This window comes from Nycticebus coucang, chromosome 6 (assembly GCF_027406575.1).
Source record: "Nycticebus coucang isolate mNycCou1 chromosome 6, mNycCou1.pri, whole genome shotgun sequence".
NCBI classification, from domain to species: Eukaryota; Metazoa; Chordata; class Mammalia; order Primates; family Lorisidae; genus Nycticebus; species Nycticebus coucang.
Window position 1 is genome coordinate 135925711 of NC_069785.1, and position 16477 is coordinate 135942187.

Genomic DNA, 16477 nt, shown 5'->3' on the forward strand with positions numbered 1-16477 from the left:
CAAAACAACCTTGTGTGATCAGAAGGGCACCTTGAAGCAGCGGTTCTCAACCTTCCTAATGCTGCGGCCCTTTAATACAGTGCCTTTGGGTCGCAACCCACGAGTTGAGAACCGCTGACTTACAGTGAGGCTCAGGTTAGGTGATTTCCTCAATATAACTCATTTCCTTAAATGTTTAACTTTTGAATCTTTTTAACTTTTTTTTTTTTTTGCAGTTTTTTTGACCGGGGCCAGGTTTGAACCCGCCACCTCCGGTATACGGGACCTGCGCCCTACTCCTTTGAGCCACAGCCGCCGCCCATCTTTTTAACTTTTTACATTTAACTTCCTGTTCCACATGTTCTGTGTAAGAACATGGACTCAGGGAGAGCTTCTGCTCCCCGAGACAGGTTTCACTTACTGCCAAGGAGCAATGTAGGAGAATTAGGATATAATCCAGTATGTTAGAGAATCAAAGTCCCCTCATGTCACCCCTGATCTGTTGAGAGGAGGAATGAGAATCCGCCCTCTTCAGAGGCAGGCACAGCAAGACAAGCAGGGCGTTTGCACCGAGGCAGCAGCTTTTGTTCTATAATTAAAAGTAAAGCCACACGGCACCCAAAGAACATAGCTGTTTGGGGTGGGGTAGTGGAAGGCCAGAAGTGCAGGGATGTTTCAATCTGATAAACTGCTAAAGCAAAGTTTAATCATCTTATCTCAACTGGGAACTGTTTTTCTGTGCAGGCATGAACTTGTTTTCCTGTTAGGCTGCACTCCCAACAAGCTATCAAATACCTGAGGAAAAGCCCCAACCAGCACTCTGTCCTTCTGTCTTAGTCTGACAGTGAAATAGAGCCAGGCTACTCTGTGCAAGAATTGGGGCTGCAGCGTTGATTGCAGGCTACTCAGGGGACCCCAAGCTCACCGCCGTTCACGGAGAGCCTTTGCATCTCAGTTACCCCCCGTCTCTATTCTTCTGTCTTTCCTAGGGAAGTTGGCATCTGGGCGGTCATTTGGTTATGTTGTTCCTCTCTCCCTGTACACAAGCCTGGCCACATTTCACCAGGTGGTGTCACCTTACCAATGTCCTGCTTCTTGTCTGGGCCTGAACTTGAAATCTGAGGGCAGTGGAAAAAATACAAAACAAAGCGGAGAGATCTGTTAGAGGAAGTGGAGGATATAAAATCTACCTGCCTAAAGATGGCAATACATTTCTAAAAGGATTTGGAATGGATCGATGTGAGGGCTGGGAACTGATCTTGGTAACCTCCTGGGACGTCCCCTGCCTTTGATTCCAGTGTGGCGCAGTGCAGATACATCGGGAGTGAAGTCTGGGTTCCCTCCCAGCCCTTAGTCATTACTCACGGATTCTCTTTCCAAGATATTCAATCCCATTTTGCAGCTACTGAAATAATAAACTTAGCCATATTTTTGTGATCTCATCCCTAGACAAGGCCCCGGTCAGGGTAGACGCAGACACCAACTCACTTAATGAACACGTAGATTGCTTAGAAAAGGGGTTGAGATCATTGTGGTCCTTGCATCCAGGATGCTTCTTGTCTAGGCGTTCTTGGGTTTTCACCTCCTTGTTACGTTCCCTGCCCTGTCTGTTGCAGAGGATGTAAAGCCATATCAAGTTAACGGCGTCAACCCTACCTATCCAGAATCCCGTTACACTTCGGATTACTTCATTAGTAAGTTCCTCTTCCCTCACTTTCCCCATTGTAACAGAAAACTTGGAAAGATCCCCTACCTAGGCCCCTCCATGGTAGTTCTGTGGAAAATAATATTTTCTTAATGGTAGACTCTTCCTTATTACGGATCATGCACAAAACAAAAGGTTTCAGCTTATGCACATGTTTGACTGATGTGCAATTTCCTACCCACTAGGGTCTCTCCCTAGTATCTTGAACTTGAAAGTTAGCACAGAGGGAATGCAGCTTGACCCCTAAGCTTTTGATCCCATTTGGTACTGTGCGCTGTGGTGGCCAGCACAAGCTTGGGTCAGGGATTTCAACTTGGCCTTTGTTCTCTCACTTTTACTAGTGGAAAGGATAGCATTTCCTCTGAAATCCTTGTCTAGGAGTGCGTCACGCACCTGCAACTTCTATTACAGGAAACCGCACCTGAGCAGTGGCCAGAGTGGGAGAATTAGTGCAGGCCTGTGACACTCATGGAAGTCCTCAGATGGAGGGCTGTCTTGTCTGATAGCTTTGCTTTCAAAGGGAGTCTTCACCAGGTTTATTTGCATTTTATCTCTTTACTTTATTATTTTTATTTCAATAACACAGCGATGTCCAGCACTCTGTTTCAGAGCTGACTGCGTGCTGGAAGTGTTGGTGGGAAGTTTCCCTGTACACTGATTTGCAATTCATCATGGTATTCCGAGGAAGACTACAATCATCCCCATTTTATAGATGAGGAGATTAAGTCAGAAAAGGGATTTATTTTGTCAAGGGCCGTTGCCCATAAAGCAAGGTTAAAAACCCAAGCCCTTCAGACTTATTTTCCTTTTGTCTCTAAGGTAGCCAGTTTGTTCCGCCCCGTGGGGTCATGGTAGGTGGTGAGGAGCTGCCTGTTTTAATGGCAAACCTTTCTCCTCTCCCATGGCAAACTCTCTCTGTTCCAGGCTATGGCGTTGAGCACGCTCAGTGCGTGCCCCCGTCCGAGTTCTCAGAGCCCAGCTTCATCACAGAGTCTTACCAGACACTCCATCCCATCAGCTCGGAAGAACTCCTCTCCCTCAAGTATGAGAACGACTACCCCTCGGTCATTCTCCGGGACCCTCTCCAGACGGACACCTTGCAGACCGACTACTTTGCCATCAAACAAGAAGTCGTAACCCCAGACAACATGTGCATGGGGAGGACCAGTCGTGGTAGGTGGTCACATTTCTTCTTTGACAGCACTTGGGTTCATATGAATGACTTAACTTTTTGAGTTTTTCAGGCCCCACTTTTTCCCTCACTGGACCTATAGATTGTGTGATTTCTGCCTTCCCATCTGAGAATGTTTTCGTATTAAGAACTTGTTAAGAACTTAACATATTAAGAACTTACCATATTAAGTTCTTAACATATTAAGAACTTACCCTCATGCTATTTTAGCCAAAACCATCATGATGACAGAAACCACAGGGTGTATGGTGGGATTCAAATCTGACAGGGGGAACAATGAAATATCAAATTTAAGTCCAGTTGAATTTGGTCATAAGGGATGAGGAAGACTTAATCAAACCCAAAGGTGTGGGTGGCCATCCTGGGAAACCTTTAGCTTTGCAGGGCCCTGGTCTTCCTCCCAGAGTGTCCTGGGTCACACTGTAGATCCTGGCATGGTACCTGGGATGACCTCTGCTACTGGGCTTGTGATCTTTAGCCTCCTGTGACTTCTTCTTTGGGAAGATACAGGCTGGTTAACCAGTGGCTTATTTGGGACTGGTCATCAGCAGTGTGGTTGAAGTATGCATTTAGCTAGAGGACCCAGGGAAAGAGGTGGCCAGAGATTGCCAAAAGAAGCTACTCCTGTTAACATAACTATTATAATAATGATAAAATATTCACCAACGGTGAAGTAAATGCTTCAAAATAGAGCTGGCTGATGTAAAGCATACAACGGTTTTCAGGATCACAACATAAACACTCAGAGGTCCAGCCTACCTAGTGAAGTGTCCAAATTGTTTTGTTGCTTGAGAACAAGTTGTCTGTTGCAAGAGCTCACTGATTTCTAAAAAGTTGAAAAAGATGACTTTTCTGATAGATCAATGGGCAAGAATTGCAACCTGTAAGAGGAGCTGATTGAAGTGGTGGTCAGAGGCCGCTGGTCCTGGAAGTGAGGCTTGGGCTGATCTGTTAGTGATTTCTCTGCAGTGAGTGAGAACCCGGAAGCACCTGACGCATCCTGGGCCATGCACGTTGTCACCTTGCTCGAGTATCCAGGCCATGCTTCTTGCCAGCCGGCCTGAGGATAACCCACAGACCCTGCACAGGGAAAGTCCCTGCAGAGTTGGGACCTGTAATCTTCCTCCATAAGGCCCCAGGGTGTTAGTGCTTCAGACCAGAGGGGATGGGTGGGGCCCGCGGTCTTCCCCTTTCTGATGCTTTTTTATTTTTAGGTGCGTGTCTGTTTAAATATATATGCACAAGTGTATGTATGTGTGTGTCTTTTTTGTTGTTGCTGTTTTCAGGCAGGTCAAAGCATTAGAACAACTTTCTTGTGGGCCTTTTTCAGACGCATGCAATGAGGCTGAGTGTGCATGTTGGGTGCAGCCGTGCTGTGACTTCGGGCAGATCCGCTGTCACGTTGCTGACAATTGTGTCTGGCTTTGTGTTGGTGTGGTTCTTCCTCCTCCCTCCCTCTCCTGTTCTTGGTTCTTGGTTTTGGTCCCTGCTTCCCTTCCAACCCCAAATGAATGACTTTGGACCGTAAGTGACCCTTACAAAAAGGAGGTGCTTCGTTCTGGCTCCCTCTTCTTCCCTCCAAGTTCAGGCCACAAAAACTTGAGGGGAAGACCGTTTTGTGCAAGGCGGCTATCTGCATGTTAGAAGTGCCACAAACAGAACATACTCCAAGGGCTGGTTGAATCTGAGATGGTGTGATTGGTCTAGACCTAAAGCGTTACCGTTAGCCGATTATTGCCCATAATAACCATAGTACGGTATTCACGTACTGCCTGGGAGTGTACAAAGTGCTTCTGTGTCTTGCTTACTGGCTCTCAGGACTGTCTTTGTGCTGGCTGGTTCCGGGGCCTGCCGTGGGGCTACCGTCTGCTGTTCTGAGTGCGCTGAGGGCTGCCTGGTGAAGTCAGAGGGCTGCGGGAGGACCTGCCTAGGCATGCTCAGGCTGGCAGGTAGACCCCTGAGCGGACAGTACTGCCTTGCGTGAGCACCACAGCACCACCGAGCATCTAATCCAATTGGATTCAACCCATTTTTGGAGAAAATGCCCATCAAGGAAGGTTCCCAGCTGTGTAGGTTTGTGCAGTGGAGCCGAAGCGAAAGTGGCCTGCTGCTGTAACCACAGCTCTCAGCAGGGCTGCGTTTGGCTCATGTTGGGGATCCCCACCCTGGTTATGGCCTGGTTGAGTGCCCTGGCTTCTTGGGACCTCTTGGATGTTAACTCCTGCTTGTGGAAAACCTAACTTTCCTGCCCTCTCTGTCTAAAAATGGCTGAGAGAGAGAGACTCATTCCAGAGAGACTAAAGCATGTACTCTGCTTCACTGTCAGTGGCCCAGTGGGTGTTCTTTATGAAAATAGAAATTCTTGTTCTGAGGATTTCTGTGAGTTTGTCTCTGGCAAAAATGGCTGTTAAGATCAAGAGCTGGTGTGAACAAACATCTCGTCACGAGATGCCACAAAAATTCCTGTCCCGTAAACAGAGGCTCCGGCATGCAGCTCCTAGGCTTTTCTCCTGAGTCACTGAATGTAAATTTTTGGAAGGGACAACTCCTTCATTTGCGTTAATAACGAAGAGGGGCCAGTATGGCTGTAGGCAGGGTAGACAGGGCTGATAAATCCGTGAGGCTCTTTAACTCACCTTCTAGGGATTACCCTCCTCTGCATGGAGGGGTGGAGGAAGGAAGGAGATGAACTCAGTGATAACCCCCTTTCCATTATCCCAGCCCTGTGGAGAAAGGAGGCACCAAAAGTCCACAGTGGTGGATTATTACGCAAAGTACGTGGTCGACCGAATACATTTTATATGGAATTTTCTTTATAATTTTGGGAGCAACATACTTTTCCTCTGTATTTCATTTGGGGTTTGGCACATGTTCATTTTTGGATTTTATTGTTTTAACAAGTCTGCTGTGCTGTGGAGGGAAATACTCTGTAAGCTTCCTAACGTGAGGTTGGATAAGCCAGCGCTATTCTGGAATTTGAAATTTATAGATCAGCCACCCCTGAGCAATTGACAGTTGACTAACAGATATTTCTACACAGATATTTGTCACATCCTTTTGCCTCTTGCTTTGTGCTGAATTAACGTGGCCAGCTAGTCTCCCCTGATTTAATTTAGGGTTACTTGAAACGAATCTGAAAGTAGAAGGTGGAAAACATTGCCGTGAGCCTTTTAAACACTTAGATGCAATTTGTTTTCCTTCAATTTTTTTTTTTTGTTGTTGTTGTTAGTCTCCTTTTTAGTGGCATTTTTGCCAGTGGAAATTTCTCCAGGAGCTATTGTGCAATCCTAGCAGCTGTTTATAACCTGGTTTGGGAAATTAATGAACTTGCATGATCTTGTGGTCAGTTACGAATGCCTTAAGCAATGCACAGAGAGAAGGATTTCGGACGCTGCTGTGGACCTTAACTCTTTAATCAACTTCTTTTTTTTTTTTTTTATTGCCCACACTTTTCCAGTAAAGTCTACATTTCAAGTACAGAATTTTACTTGGAGAGGATAAAGAATATGGTTTTCTGTTTAGCATAGTGACAGTGGTTTTTTTTTTTATGTCTTAGAAAAAGCATTTCACAACTTCTTACTCTATTTGAGAAGGCACAGAGGCAATACATGTATTTCAGTTTAAAACAGTATTTGGGAAAAATGCTAAAATAATAACACTTTAGTTCCAAGGTCAAAAAAGGCTAATCTGCTCTTAGCCTAATGGAATTTTTTTTTTTTTTTTTTTTTTACTTATGACCAAAATATTTTGCCAAATCGGGCCTTTTGAAATCATCTCATTGGCCTGAGCTGGAATAGGGAATTCAGCCTGATTCACTGGGCCCAGTATCTCAGCCAGAAATCTCATAATAAAGTATGTGATTCTCAGCTTTTAGATTTTTGGCGTTAGAATTCCTGAGGTTCTAAACACGGTCGTGTCTCCCTGGCAGCTGTGAGCAGCCTCTGACTCAGAGTCTCTGTGCTGGGAGCTGTACCACCAGCAGAGTGGTGGTGGGTTCTCAGCCTGTGGCCAGGTGTGGCCCCTTCCCCGAGTAAGCCTGTGACCCTTGAAGCTTCGTTCCCACCAGCCTGCCCTCCTCCACCCCTCTGCAGAGCTGGTCAGCAGTCTGCCCTCCACACAGGGATCTTACAGCTGTTTTTTCCCAATCCCTCCTCCCTGTCCCCTTCCCACCTCCTCCTTCCCCTCCAGGTAAACTCGGGGGCCAGGACTCTTTTGAGAGCATAGAGAGCTATGACAGCTGTGACCGCCTCATCCAGTCCTGGGGCAGCCAGTCATCCTTCAACAGCCTGCAGCGTGTCCCCTCCTATGAAAGCTTCGACTCCGAAGACTACCCCTCCGCCCTGCCTAATCACAAGCCCAAGGGTACCTTCAAGGACTATGTGCGGGACCGAGCTGACCTCAACAAGGACAAGCCTGTCATCCCTGCTGCCGCCCTGGCTGGCTACACAGGTAGGCGGCTCCAGCGGGCAGCCTCTGCCTGCACCTGTCCGTATGTGCTCCAGAGACCGAAGGACAGCCTCTTTCTCTTTGGGGGGGTGGTGGTGGTGGTGGTGGAGAAGTCTCTAAGAGGTCCTTAGTCTTTCAGGCCATGCTGCTTGTGAATAGCCATTGATTTTTTTGGAAGCAAATAGCATCATTCTATCCCAAGGAATCATTTCCAAGAATGGTAGGAAGCTTACCTTTCAGATCGTTTTCCATGTCTGGGGGAAGGGAACTGTAATGCTTTGGTCTTCCTGGAAACTGCATAGCCGCCTGGCATCGAGGGCCTTTTCCTGGCCCGCTCCTGGGGGGGGTCCTTGTGAAGGCAGACCCAGCAGCGGCGCCTCCTGCAGGCAGAGCTGAGCAGCACACACGCCGGCTCCGCACCAGCCGAGCTGTGCAGCTGTGGGGACGGTGTGTCCTGTGGCCCTGTGCCCTGTCCACCTCCGTGCTGGCCTGTGTAGGAGGCAGTTTTCTTTGTTAGTTTTCTGATGAGTTTTCTTCCAGGAGTGAGAGTTATAGTAGTGATGAGTGAAAAGGGATCCTAGAGAAGAAAGATTGAGTTCTGATCGAGACTTGGGAGTAGAGAAAAATATTTCATTGCTCAGATTGGGTTGTAACACATCTGCCTGTGCTGGGAAGCCTTGGAAAAGTGCATCTGAGTCACACCCAAGAGCCGTGATATGTTAACAGTCAGATCCCTGGGTCCTAGCACTTTCCACAGATTAGCAAGTGTGCTGTGAGTGGACCTTATTTTAAGCTTTGGTTACTCAGGTGTGTCTTAGAATTCCCTGTTTGAAGACAAACAGCAAAATCTCTGTTTCTACTGAGTATCCGGCTGGGCAGAGTGGGCTAGATCCCATTCCTGCATTCAGGGAAGCCTTAGTTTTTTATGGGGAAAACCAGTGAACGTTTGCCTACAACTCAAATGCTTAGAAAAATTCCCCCACTTCTGAGACCAGGAGTGGGTCTTCTCAACCCCTCTGAAGTTCACCACCAGTGGTGCTCAGGAATTACTTCCTGTGTGTTGGAGTAGCAGCCAGGTCAGGGCCAGGAAAGGAACCTCGAGGGCCCACTTTATTTTTTGTATAATATTCCCCTGCTCTTTGCTTGAACCTGGCTAGTGTGGGGGAACTGACTTCATTTTAAGGAAGTCCTTTCCCAGCTCTGGACAGCAGGTTATCAGGAAGTTCACCCATTTCCATCGAAGATGCCTGGCAGAGGGAAAGTCTCCCGAAGGATACACAGGAGTACCAGTTCCTGAGATGTGGACTCCAGTTGGATATACTGATGAGAAAGGGGAGGAGTGCTGCTTAATTGGGAAGAGAGAGGAAGGGCAGAGACAGCTCTTAAATGACCATGGCCTTGGGAGGTACAGGTGGGCTTTATCCCCACTGGTCTGCTTGGTGGTGCTAGGGGTGCTGTGCGCTGGGTCTGAGTTATGTTCGAAGTCACCAGCCCCTTGTCCGGATGGATGCACCCTTCCCCCCTCCCGCCCTCCCTCCCCCGACCCTCTCCCTTCCTCCCACCCTTCTGTCCATCTCTTTTTTCTTTCTTTCTTCGCACATAAGATAAGGTAGTGAAACATTCAGCAAGTGGAGTAGAAGGGATGATGATTATCAAGTAAAAGTCTCAAAGACTGAAGTAGTCATCTAAATTCAAAAACATTTTTGAAGCATCGTGTCTTTGGTTGTCTCCTCCTTCTAACTGGCCATGTGACTTTTCATACTATCTCACATGGCGGTGAGAACAATAGCCCAGAAAACAGAAGTCCCCTGCGCTCCCTCCAGCCTCTAACACACTCTGTGATTTTAGGCAAATTTGCCTTGTACCCCTTTCTACTTTTAGTGAAGTAGAGGTGCTCATCCTTATCTTGGTGGTGGAAGACTCTGAAAACATAATTGATCTCAGGCAATTAAACAAATAGGTGCTAGACATGCCAGAAGCAGGGAGAAAGTCCCTTGGTTAGAACAGTTCAAGTATTTCAGCAAATGTCTGAGCACAAGTTGAGGGCAGGTAAGACGGTAGCCCCTGAGACACTGTAAGACTTGGACTGGCTCTCCCGTCGTGGTGGTCTGAATGAAGGTTGGGTTTGTGAGCAGCCCCCAGGGTAGCTTTCCCCCCCGTGCTCGGTGCCTGGTGAACATCCTGAGTGAACAGTGAACTGGCCCTGTGTGGCCCTTCCCCTGCCTCCACCCTCGCTGCAGCCCCTTCTCCTTTCGGGCATGTCTGGGTGAAGGGGAAGGGGCTGGGACGTGTCCATTCAGCCTCAACCACCACCCTAGGTGATAACCACAGTGCCTAGAAATGGGTGTCTGGCTTAATGTGAACAGTTTAAGAGAAGCCAAAATTTGGGAGAGTGGAGTCACTTTTTACTGCTTATACAGGTCATGTTTATTTTCCCTCCCAAGTCCTTCCCTCCTTTTCCGTTTGTTCTTCACAATTTGATTGCTCCAGGGTACCTGCCACTGTGGCAGGAGCCTCGTGCCTTTGCATCCCAGCTAGTCAGCCCCAGGGCACTAGCAGGCGAATGCTCGGCCCTCCGAGCCTGGGAGAGTGTCCATCTTGCAGGCCCCTCTGCTCTCAGGAGCCCCAGCCTCTGCCCGTCTCAGCTCCCAGGGAGCAGCTTATGGGGATGAGGCAGAAACGGACTTCTCATTGTCGTGCAGTTACAGTCTCCCTCCAGAGATAAGACAATTGCATCAACCTTCACTGAGCTCCCTTGACAACTTGTTAAATTAGGTCGAGATGTGGGGGCAGATAAGATGGCTTGAAAGCCTGCCTGTTGGCTGAGTTAAGAATACATCAAATGCAATGCTGGCTTCCGCCAAAATGCACCTCCTTACCTTGCTGTGAACTGCTTATGGTTATCAGCCTGATACGATCAGAAAGCTCCCTTTTCTTTTGTTCAAAGATACATTATGAACCCCTTTTAATTACAACACAGCCTGAGAGGAATAGCCCAGTGTTCTCTGTATGTTTTATGGACCTGAGCAAAATGCTTTTCAGGTCCTTAAAAACCATAGGCATCTCTGATTTTTTTTTTTTTAAATTTCAGTTCATGTAGAGTAACGCAGTGGGTAATCAGTAGTATCCTCCCTTCCTCCTAATTGCTCCAGTTTCACAGATGGAGAAACGGAGGCACAAAGGGGCAGCTTGTTCAAGGCCATGTGTGTAACTGCATTCTGCCTGGAGGTGGCTCCTGTGTGGACTCTCAGTGCTGGTGTCTCTCCAACACACACCATCTTGTCTCCATGTTAAGGGATGAGATACTTACTGTTTGTCATAGACGCCCCCACAGAGTGACGGGGACCCTGTCTCCCTCTTGTCACTAATTAGCACTGTGTGCATATGGGTTAGGGGTAGGTGGGAGGGGGCTGGAGCGAACCTTTGGTTTCAGTCCAGAGTTACTGGCCTGTAAATCACCTTTACTGAACTTCATTCCAGATTGCCAGACATAACCGCAGATCAGAAGCCTGTTCCTATCACTTGTGCAGTTGGGCCTGAGCAGGCCCAGTGATAATGTCCTTACCCACGTCTAGATGTATTCTCAGCCTTTGATTTGCAGTTATGAATGAGCTGGTGCTTTACTTTTCCGGGAGCCTGAAAAAGGCAAAGCCCCAAACCATTCATTAACTGTAATAAAGTGATATTTTATAGTGCTGTTCTGATACGTAAATAGACAGCGCCTCAGTTTCCTTAGGCCAAATTTGTGACTATCTGGAATTTGACTTTCAAATTTTTTTTTTTTTTTTGCACAAGACATCACAAAAAAAAGATACCAGTCTCGTAGTAAAAGAAGCCCCATACAGTCCCCTGTAGGTGCTCTCAAATTACTTTCAGCCTGAAATAAATCCTTTTCTTGCCTTTTCATAGGTGGCCCTAGAGCCCGTCTAATGTCACACAGTAAGAAAGTCCTGGGGCCAAGCCCAGAACCTGGGAGTCCTGCCTTGTAGTTGAGTTTTAGGGTTAGTAACCCCAAGCTACTGCTAAAACATGTTTTTGAAAAGAAACAACTTGACTGAAAAAGGAAGTGCTTCAAAGCCCTGTGTCTCAGAATGAAACCTGAGATTTGGCAGCGTTACCTGAAATCACAGTTTTCTGAAGGAAAGCAGGGTTGCAAAATAATCTTTGTGCACTCAGGTACAGACAATGGCTGAGGACACTTTTAGGTTGAGCTTATGTTAGTGATAAGGAGAGGGGAGAGGGGTGACCCCAGAAAGTTACTAGTGCAGTGCGTGTTTTCAACATTCTAAGCACAAGTGGATATGTTGTTAGGGACCATGTAGAGCTTTCCATGTGGGGTGATTCACTGAGCCGCGCTGCGGGACATGAGGCCTCTCTGTATAAATGCTGTTGGTAAAAGGGTGTGTGAATTGACTGTAGTTGAGAAGGACCTGTTTGTTGACATGATCAGAGAACTCTGGTGCTCATTTGAGTCCCAGCCCGTGTTTCGGAGGCCCTGAGAAGCTGGGGGACTTGCGCCGGGCAGAGCTGGGACCAGCCTGCAGTCTTGCTGAAGCCATCATAGTCATTGTGGGCAGCACCTGCACAGATTAGAGGACAAGAGTTTGCGAATGGGAGAGGCAGGGAGGGAACCGGGTGCCTTCCCCTTCTCGCTTAGAGGGCCCTGTGATGGGCAGGTGCAGGACGCTGGCCAGACCCCTCGGCGTGAACACAGCGGGGGTGGGGGGTGTTCTCCTCCCTATGTTGGGTGTGAGGTGGATCCTGAAGGGGTGTGTGGGATGAACTTAGGGATCGCAGAGGAGGGGTTCTCAGCCCGAGTTCACATGCTGCTCAGTCAGGGGATGGGGAGGAAAACTGCAGGGGTGGTTTGAACTGAAGGGGAGCAAAGCCCTTTCTGTTTCCTGACTTGTTTCACTGTTTCTGCCTCTTAACTCATTAGTTTTCTGCCAATTTTTCTTAATCATCTGCCACCAGTAGAAAAAAAACTAATGGTAAGAGGATTTGGCTCTACTTTTGATTTAAAATACGTGCCTTTTAAGCAGCGTGGAAAGCAGAGACTCCCTTTCAAGGAGCAACTGGCCGCACCCCTGGGTTTCTTGACTGGGCTCCAGCGCGACTGTAGCTTTCCCCAGCCAGGTGCTGCTCACAGATCACTGGGGCCTTCTGGGTGCCTGGATTTGGGACTGCAGGGGGCTCCCAGGCTGGCCCCCATTCTGGGTACAGCCCCCGGCCTGTTTTAGGGGAGCTCTGAGTCTCACATTTTTGGGGGTCACAGTTTCTTTAACAAAATCTCAACAAATGAAGGAGTTTGGTGGTTACTGCTGTGGAATTCCACTCTGCCTCCAGTTTGAAGCTCTCCTTTTCTTGCCTTTGAAGCAGAATATTTCCCTGAGCCTCATGCAGCTGCTGTGCTGGTGTGAAGATGTCACTTAGGCCCTTCCTGCCTTCACACAGGCCTGAGAGACTCACCGTCACCTCTGCTGGGAAAGGCCTACCGAGTGTCCCCCTCATTGCTACCTTTGCCCGGTGGCACATCCCTCTCTGCCCTGCTCTGGAGAGTGAGCAGAGGCTTCGTTCAGGAGCTCCGCTCCTGCATTTGCCTTGGTGTGACGCCCACAGGCTGGAAGGCTCAGTGGCGCTATGTCTGCCATCCCTTGGGGGTGCCTTCAGATTGAAGTCCAGGTTAAACTCGCGGGCGTGTGGCCAGCGCATGCTGGGTCAACTGGGGTGACTCAGGGTCTGTGTCATGTAGGAGTGAGCGCACGGACTCAGGCCCTGCCACCGACCAGCCATGGGGCCTGTGGCAGCCTCACCTCTCTGTACCTCAGTTTTCCCACCTGCAATGTGGTAGTAATAGTAGATGCTATTCCAGAGGCTTGATGCGAGAATGAATGAGCTGGTATAGGGAAGGCACCTGGGCAGGCCAGGAAGCACTCTCTAGGCACTATCTGTTTCGTGTTGTTCTCTAAAACTTTTATATCCCAGCTTAATTCTAAGCTCCTTGAGGTCAGGGGACAGTGTATTTTATTGGCAGGATCCCAGTGACTGGTGGCAGTGTCATGGGGCACAGCACATCTTTGGTCTCAGATGAGGTCCCTTCAGTTACTCAGCCCAGTCAGTTAAGTCATGTACTTAACCCCACATGTGTTAAGCTCCTATTTTGACCTATTTTGTGCTGCACTCTTTCATAGACATTGACTTTTTTACCCTTCACCAAAAACCACGTGAGGAAGGTTGTGTTACCACCATTGTGCAAACATAGGAATTGGGGGGGGGGTTTCCTTTTCAGATTAAGGAGACACCACTGTCCCAGTGTCACACAGCAAAGGACAAATAAGAGCCCTTTCATAGTTACTCACGATATCAGAAAATTGGTGGGAAAATGCCCCAATAGTGTGTGTGTTAGTCTGCTGAGGAGCAGATACCAACACACGATTAGATGTGCAGGAAATTTGCTGGGGGTGGGGGAGGCACCTGAGGGGCCTCAAGGGAAGGGGTAGCAGAGAGAAGGCAGGTGCCTTCAGGCCACACTGCGGTCTGGGCAGAGGGAGCTTGGAGGAGAAGAGCCTCCAGAGGCAGCTCCGTCCCAGGGACAAGTGTGGTCAGGCCAAAGGGGACTCTGAGTCCTGGCTGCTCTCTTTGTCTCGAGGAAATGGGCTGCATGCCCTGGGCCCCCATGTGCAGTCCTGAGCTGGACCCGCTTCCAGGAGCTGCAGGTGTGGTGTGTCCCTGCCGGCTCCTTGCCCCAGGAGAGCTGGGCGTGCCTCAGACCTGACCTATAAACATGGCTTATACCGGAGGCCAGCACAGGTTTGCCACCTGGCTAGGACAGGAGACCACATTCCGATGCCTGAGGTGGCCCAGGATGGGCTTCTGAGCTAGTGTATATCCTTGACTGTAACTTCTCAGCCTTTATCTCTTGTGTTTGACTCATGTCTCTGAGAGATAATGAGAGTGAAAGTTCTCCTGGGGTGATGGAATGTGAAAGTTTAAACTGAAAGGAGGTGGGCCTTTCTTTGCTGTAGAGGTGTTCATAGGGCACAGCTCTGTGGGGGCGTCAGGTACTCAGAGCTGAGGGGGCTGCGAGGTTCCCTGGGGAGGCCAGGGTCTCTGTCCTTCCTTCTGTAAGGCGTGGGGAGGACATTTTCAGCTCTTCACATTGTGCTCAACACGAAGTATTTGTTCTGTCCCCCCTCCCCCCACCCCCCACTGTTGTTAGTGTTCTGTTTTGAGTTTGTCCAATCTGGCTCCAACATCTTACATTTGAGGAGTGTTCAGAATTATTTGCTAGATGAATGCTTGAAAACACCAATGTGCAAATAAATGACCACTTAGGATCTAGTTCATCTGTCTCCTAAAGGATTCTAACAGACCTCACTAGTGATTTCTCTCATCTGTGATAGGAAGGAAAAACCTTGCCCTAAGGATAAAATAAATTCCAGAGGTGGAGCTGAGGATGCTGCTGAGGAAAGTCACAGACTTGGAAGTCCTGTTCCCACACCCATCAGTGAACGCACCTTCCTTTCTTCTTGTCACGTTGCTACTTAGAAAGGCATCTCTTTGTACATTAACACTGGTTAGAAAAACCATTTCTTTGGTTTATAGCAAAATTCTCATCCCTGACCTCCTCATCCAAAGCGAAGTCATCTCTGGTGATGTTTACAAGAATGGTTGCCTAGAAGGAAAGATCTACACAGAAACCCACTTCCTGACTTGGCTTCACTGGCTCGCTGTCCAAGTTCGTGCCTGGCTGTTGCTCGACTGTGGGTACACGGAGTGAGGGGCGGATTTAGAGGAACAGAGCTGGCTGCATTCGAATAGAGGCTGCCCCTTTAAGAGAGGAGCAGTCCCGTTCCTCCTCCCCCGCCACCCCCACACATGTGCAGAGCCTGGGCAAAAACATGTGCAGAGCCCAGGTGTGCAGAGCCTGGGCAAAAACAAAGGTCTTTCCCTCAGACACGAAAAATGCATAACTGTCTTGTTTAGATACCAAGTCAAACTGGCCAGCTGAACCTATCCCAGGTGGGGCGACCCTGCTGGCAGTTGCCAGGCAGCTGACCTTGCTGCTGCCCTGTCTTGGGTCCTGATGGCTGGACAGGACCTTCTGCTTTACCCCTGGCTAGTGCTGTGGGTTCTGTCTCTTTGGGCTCCAACTAACATCTGTAGAGAATGCTGCTGGCCCCTCCCTAGGTCAGCCCTGCACAGTGGGGAGGCAGGGGTGGTTGGTGAGGAGGGATGACTAGGGAAAGACCTGCACTGAGGAAAAGAGGATCTAAATCCGCCTGTGGCCAAGGTCGCCCCAAACCATGAGTGTCTTTCACACTTTCACTTGCAAAGCTGTATGCATCTGCTGTCTCTTTCTGTGGCAATTGTACTTTTAATTAGAGCAGGGGTTTCAGAGTCATCCCCAACATTAAAAAATCGTAAGCGATTATTCTCATTTGAAATTTTAAGAACATTTACATTTGTATATTTTAACTTTCTTCCCCTTAACCTTCACCTTTCTACTTTTTCAAGTGGCCATGCAGAGGGCCAATTTAATTCTTGGAAGCCTAATTAAATGTTACCTAATGCTTTTATAATTATTTTAAAAAAATGTTTTTTCTTTGAAAATTCTGTTTTTAAAAATATATTTTCTGTTGTTTCATTCTTCTGTTTAATTCTGTTGTTAAACATTCTCTTGCCCCCAAACTGTTCTGTACTGTGGTTGATTCTTTGTCTCTCTCTCTGTATATACACATATATATGTGCATGAATATATTTTAAACATACATATTTGTATAATAAGGAGTTAATTTAATCTCTATAAAGTAAGAAGCAGAGAGTACTATTTCCATTTTAGGGATGGAAAAACTAAAGCCCAGAGGGGTTAGATAAGATTGCACAGTGAGTCAGGGGAGAGTCGATATTAAACCTCTGTGCCTTTGACTCACCGTGTGGGGCTTCCCCACAGGTGTAACTCTGTATATACCTAGACACGTATTTAATTTTACGGGATGCTGGCCTCCTCTAGGACATTACTGCCTGACATGTGATAGGAGGTTTCTTTTTCTTAATTTAAAATTTATTTATTTATTTTTGTTTTGTTTTTTTTATGGGCTAACATGTTAGAGACCCGTGAACTTGACAGTGGAAGGTTGGTTTTCATTGATCTC

The 16477-nt window shown here is 47.9% G+C and overlaps 1 protein-coding gene across 3 annotated transcripts in view; it reads left to right on the top strand.

The window, feature by feature from the left end:
• Positions 1-16477, top strand: part of ETS1 (ETS proto-oncogene 1, transcription factor) — a 126361-nt gene that overhangs the window by 98680 nt on the left and 11204 nt on the right. For all 3 annotated transcript variants that reach the window (XM_053594250.1, XM_053594251.1, XM_053594252.1), the window contains 3 exons: positions 1596-1673; positions 2609-2857; positions 7065-7325. In XM_053594250.1, coding sequence (XP_053450225.1) covers positions 1596-1673; positions 2609-2857; positions 7065-7325 — 588 coding nt within the window. The remainder of the gene's footprint in view (positions 1-1595; positions 1674-2608; positions 2858-7064; positions 7326-16477) is intronic.